The sequence below is a fragment of the Saimiri boliviensis genome, chromosome 10, assembly GCF_048565385.1.
Source record: "Saimiri boliviensis isolate mSaiBol1 chromosome 10, mSaiBol1.pri, whole genome shotgun sequence".
NCBI classification, from domain to species: Eukaryota; Metazoa; Chordata; class Mammalia; order Primates; family Cebidae; genus Saimiri; species Saimiri boliviensis.
In genome coordinates, this window is record NC_133458.1 from 103728567 (window position 1) to 103734866 (window position 6300).

The following is a 6300-nucleotide window of genomic DNA, read 5'->3' on the forward strand; positions in this document are numbered from 1 at the left end:
ATTTTTTTTTTTTTTTGAAGGAGTATGTGGTGAAAACACAAGCTCATTCAAGAGTTAATGTTTCCAGCTGTTTGCAGTGGCTCATGCCTATAGTCTCAGCACTTTGGGAGGCTGAGGCAGCAGGATCACTTGAACCCAGGAGTTTGATAGCAGCCTAGGCAACATAGGGAGATCCTGTAGCTACAAAAATAAAACCAATTAGTCAAGTGTAGTGGTGGATGTCTGTGGTCCCAGCCACTCAGGAGGCTAAGGCGGAAGAATTGCTGGAGCCCAGGAGGTCAAGACTACAATTAGGGGTGATTGTGTCACTACACTCCAGCCTGGGCAAGAGCAAGATCCTGTTTCAAAAAAAGGAAAAACGTTCATGTTTTCAATGCGTATGAAATTGAAATGTAAGAGGATGAATTAACGGGTGGGACTAGGAATACTACATACTAAAACACATTAAAAATGGAAACAACAGTGGTTAAGCCATTTGTCTTAGTGTATGAGTATTTAAACATATCACTAGCACAAACTAGAGAATCTAGAAATAGACCTAAATATATTTAAAGCTGCTAATATCTGTTAAAGTCAGGTTGGCACATTGTGGGAAAAAGATGGATTGACTGAGAAATGGTTACTATTAATTTCTATTAAAATATTAATTTCTATTTCTACTGATTCATAACAAAATAAATTGAAGGTGAGTAAAATAATTTAAATCACAAAATTATTAAATCCCTCTACTACCACAGTGTAATGTAAGTGCATCATATTAACAGGAATCTTCACTTGGTAAAGCTGTAATAAAAAAATAAATTTAGCTTTATTAAAAATTCCAGTGTTTCTGGATAGAAAAAATTATAATACCAATATAAATAATAGATACATATTTGTGACACATATTAGTAAATGATTCTTTTCCATAATCTATAAAAAGCATCTACAGAACTTCTGGAAACTTATCGTGCAATACAAATCTGGATAAAGACATGAACAAACAGTTCAGAGAAAGAAAATAAAAATTAGCCTTAACCATGATGCTTAATATTTTTTGTAAGAATAAATATATGAATTAAATATATAATATACTATTTTTCTGCTATCAGAATCTACAGTTCGTTGGTAGGGGATAGGAAAGACAACATTCTCATGTACTTACTTTGATGAGAGTGAGCATTACTTGGTGGTTACCATAACAAATTGCCAAAAGTTTGGTGGCTTAAAAAAAATTCTCTCTTCTGGTAACTGCTGACATACCTGGACTAGAGGCTGCATCACTTCAGTTTCTGCCTCGAGGTTCACATTCCATCTTCCTCTTCTGTGTATGTTGTATCTTTCTTGACTAGGGAAAATTGTGATGTCATTTAGAGACTCCTGTACCTTCAAAACCTTTATCTTAATCACATCTGAAAAGGCCCTTTTTCTATATAAGGCAACATTCTTGGGTTCTGGGAATTTGTGTGAGGACTTGTCTCTGGAAACTATGATCAGCCTGCGACAGACTATTAACTGAGAAAACATATCTGTAGGGCCATATCTATGTAAACGAAAGTCATGGCATTTTTGACATAGTAATTACACTCTGAGCAAAAGGAGGTGAATACGAAGATGTTTAGTATATCATCATTTATTGAAGAAAAAAATACACGCAAAAAATAACTGTTCCAGATAGGACTAAAAAACACTATAGTATATCCTAGCTATTCATTTTTTGTCAGTTATTTTTGTGGTAAATACATTCGGTTTATGATTTGTTTTTTTAAGATGTGGTGTTAGGAACAGAAGTTCTTAATTTTAATATAGTCAAATTTATCAATCTACTTTTGAATTGTCCTTTTAAAGCTTTATTTAAGAAACACTTTATTTTGATGTCTTAGAGGTATCCTGCTGTATTTCCTTATAAAAATTTTAAACTTTCACTTTGAAATGTACATCTTAGATTCACCAGGAATTGTTGTAAAGTGTGTGGAAGCAGTTGAGATCCTGGCTTTGTTTTCCTTTAAACCTTTTGTACCATCCTTAATAAGTGCATCCTTTTCACACTGATAATTTATGTTACATCTGTGATATTTTTCAAATTTACATATTGGCATAGGGCTGTTTCTAAGATCTCTATCCTGTTCCTCTAAAAATTTACGTATACCTGTAACAACTCCACATTATCTTAGTAATTTTTTTTTTTTTTGGAGATGGAGTTTCGCTCTTGTCGCCCAACCTGGAGTGCAATGGCGCGATCTCGGCTCACCGCAACCTCCGCCTCCCGGGTTCAGGCAACTCTCCTGCCTCAGCCTCCTGAGTAGCTGGGATTACAGGCACACGCCACCATGCCCAGCTGATTTTTGTATTCTCAGCAGACACGGGGTTTCACTATGTTGACCAGGATGGTCTCGATCTCCCGACCTCGTGATCCACCCTCCTCGGCCTCCCAAAGTGCTTGAATTACAGGCGTGAGCCACCGCGCCCGGCCCAGTAATAATTTTTTTATAATAAACCTGGAAAAATACTGAGACAAAGGCCCTCACATATTTTTGCTATTCAGAAACATCTTAGCTTTCCTTATCTCTTTCTTCTACCATATAAATTTTAGAATTGGTTTGTCGTTTTTTTTTGTAAAAACTAGTTTGAGTAAAATGAATTCTTTACAATATTGAGTCTGACTTTCCATTAACATAGTATGATTTTGTGATTCTTTTTTGAGTCTTAAATAATGTCTTAACTTAGTAACTTAAATAATGTTTTAAAATTCTCTATTTAAAGATCATAGTTATCCTTTATCAGGTAGTTTTATTTTTTGTTACTCTCCAGTTTAAAAAATATATTTTTTGCTTGTTTCCACAAATAAAATGCATAATACATTCTTATACTGATTTTAGATCTAGCAATGCTGTTAACCTTTGGTGGTAATTTTTCTGTAGATACTTTAAGGTTTTTAATATAGATAACAAGATCACGTGTGAATAGTAGAAATTGTCTTAATTTTTCCAAGTCTCATATGCATTATTTCCCTTTTTCTCTATGCTCTGGAATTTCTAAAATATTCTAAAATAAGATTGGAAAGATGATTTTGAGATATAAACTTATGTCTCAATATATATTTGTGAAATTTATATATATGGATATATAAGTTCTATTTTAAAGTCCGATTTATTGGGGTATATTATACATGCAGTAAATTTACTTTTTTTTAAGGCTTAAAATGTATTTTAATAAGTTGATGCTGCATTACTGTTCCGTTTCTCAGAAAAACCCCAAATTTATCAGACAAATCAAACACTGTACCAATGAAAAAATGCACAGCGTGACTACCTAAGAGAGGCAAGTCTAAGAGCTACTGTCAGACTTTCAGCATGCAGCAACCCTGTTGCCAAGATTGTACTAGGCCTATCAAGAAAAGCTGTGAACAGTAACATCACAGACAGAAAAGGGTCATTCCTGGGCATCCTCACCCAAGAAAAAGATGGAGGCAAGTTAACACAAGACGTATATATTTTAGTATAACACAAGATATACTAAAACGAAAATGTCTAAGAGAAAATGTCTTCTTTCAGACGTGAAGGGGTAATATATGGGATATAACACAACCGTATGTCCGTTGCCTGTGACCTTTGTGGACTGCCTGGGAGTGAATGGAGCAATGGGGCTAAGGTCATTGGGGGATGTTTGGTTTTTGTTGTGTACGTGGCAGTTTCTCTGGAGCTGGGGCAGTGTTAAAGATAAGAAAGCAAATGAGGCTGGGCACAGTAGCTCACGCCTGTAACCCCAGCACTTTAGGAGGCTGAGGAAGGTGAATCACGAGGTCAGGAGTTCAAGACCAGCTTGGACAAACTTGAACGCGGGAGGCGGAGGTTGCAGTGAGCCAAGATCGCACCACCGCACTCCAGCCTGGGTGATAGAGACTCTGTCTCCGGGTAGAGGGAAGCAAGCAAATGAAACAAGATGGACAAAAGAAAAGAAAAAAAAAGAAAAACAAAAACAAAGAACCTGAAATGTTCAAGATTAATGAGCTCTAACTGGATCAACTTTGCCATGATTTCCCCAGGCGCTCAGCAATGACATTTGAGACTTCAGGAATGCACCACACAGAACCGATTAAACATTATACCACGCATGATTTACTTATACCACCCCTCCCTTGCCCTCTGCCCCAGCATACTCCCTATAGCACAGGTAGGGTAGATCTAACTATTGAAACGAATCCCTAACACTTTTCCAGGGTAGAATTCTGGCTAGTCCAAAAAGGGTCCTGCTTTTAAGGGTTTTGAGAAACTAGACCCTGCAACTTCATTAGCATCGGCGACGTTTGTTTGGAGCGAATTCAGCTCCAGGAGCTGCAAGCAGGTTGAATGCAGGAGAAGTTCCACCAGTTGCCCCAGTTCCTTCCATTGCAGCAGCCTGACCAAAGCGTTCAGTTGGTGGGGTCAATCCCAAGGTTCCATCCGGCATCATAGTGGCAGGTCCTGGAGAAGCTGGGGTGCCAGCTGGCACAGGAGCAGGGGGCATGACGCCTCTGTTGTTTATGCCCAATGGCACCTCCCACAGCCATCTGACTCATCCGAATCTCCTGCTCTCTCGCATCAGGGAAGGTTCCCTTGAATCCTTCCTGCTGTCGCCGCATCATTTCTTCACGGGCCGGCACTCTTCCTCCTGCCTGAGCTCCAGCTGCATCATTTCTTCACGGCGCCTGAGCTCTTCCTCCTGCCTGAGCTCCAGCCGCATCATTTCTTCACGGCGCCTGCGCTCTTCCTCCTGCCTGAGCTCCAGCAGCTTTCGTTTCTGCACCTCTTGATCATGCAGCTCTTCCATCCTCCGAAGTTCTTCTCGGCGCCTCATCAAATCCTGTGTCATTAGCATGACCTGGTGCCCAAGGCCTGCAGCCTCCGTCTCCATCTCTAGCTTCTCACGCGCCTCCTTGATGTTGCGGTCCGCTTGGTCCTGCTGCTGCCGCTTCTCCATCCCGGTGAGTGCCCTCCGGCGCATGGCATACTCATACTCGGAGGAGCCAGGCTCTGCCAATCTGGGTGGCCGCTCTCGTGCCTTGTGAAATTGCTGGTTCTTTATAACCGGCTTCTCTGGAAGTCCCTCTGCATCATCTAACTGGCCCATGGGCTCCGCAGTCACAGGATGAGGAAACGTGGTTAGCAGGAAGGAGCCTCCGCTGCATCTGCCCAGAGCTTTCCGAGCAGGTGGCTTCCCTGAGAACTCAGCGATGCCTTTTCCTGAGGGCCTTCCTCGAGCATCCACAGTCACTACAACACCTGGCCAAACACAGAAAAGGCTTTTTCCAGCAGTTCGTTGGACACATACTGAGGAAGGTTTCGAATTGTAAGGGATGCACTATGGCAGGCAAAGCGCACACGCAGCTGCTTTCCACGGAGTGGCATATCGTCCAGCTCCACGTTGGCAATGTCCGCTAGGGCTCGTGTTTCCAAGAGGATAAAGCCAAATCCTTTATCCTTATGAATGAAGACTTCGTCTGCCTTTCCGTAGCTCTCAAACAGTTTCCTCATTTCTTCCTCGGTGATGTCGGGAGGAAGATTTCCCACAAAGAGACGGCTTCGTTGGGTGAAGGTCTTCTCTCCTGGTTTCCTAAAATTCTTCAGGCCAATAGTCAAGCCTTCGTTTTGGCTGCCGGCCTGATGCCCATTCGCAGTTGTTGGCGGTGGTGGCTGCTGCTGTTGCTTCTGGTGGTGATGTTGATGATGCTCCCTTGGAGTGTGGTTTTGCTTCTCCAAGTTGAAAGTTTTATTACTCTGCATTTTTGCATCCTCAACTCCGATTGAAGACAGAAAAGCGCCTCCCAGTCCCCTCTAACCTCGACTTCTCCTCTACTGACTGATCTCTTCTCGGAGTGACGGGGACGCTCCACAGCCTCTATCATCCCGAGAAAAAAAGCAAATTTACTCTTTTTAGGTATACAGTTCAATGAGTTTTGGCAAACATACACAGCTGTGCAACCCTCACCACTATATATCAATATATGGACTATTTCTATTACCCCATAAAGTTACCCAACCTTCTCCCACATCTCCAGACAAACTCTACCTTTCTTTCTGTCCCAAATGGCATGTAAACAGAATCACAAAATATGTAGTCTTTTATATCTTAAAAAAAAATTCAACCTAAGGCTTTTGAGATTCATGCATGATATTGGATAAAGTGGGAAACCATTCTTGAATTCCTGGGATAAGTTTATGTGTGGTTCCCATGCATTGCTGCAATCAATTTGCAATAGTTAGAGCAGAGTTAATCTGTTCACATTCATGAGTTTAACTTGTAATTGTTATTTCTCATACTATTATTTTCTGGTTTTGGCAT

The 6300-nt window shown here is 40.8% G+C and overlaps 1 protein-coding gene across 1 annotated transcript; it reads right to left on the reverse strand.

Annotated features, from left to right (window-relative positions):
* Nucleotides 1-4221: 4221 nt before the first annotated feature.
* LOC101051060 (non-POU domain-containing octamer-binding protein-like) lies at nt 4222-5741 on the reverse strand. Its single transcript, XM_039462119.2, is given in 4 exon segments — nt 4222-4509; nt 4511-4605; nt 4662-5237; nt 5240-5741. Coding segments are annotated over 4 exon segments (1413 nt in total). The 3' UTR covers nt 4222-4269.
* Nucleotides 5742-6300: the final 559 nt, after the last annotated feature.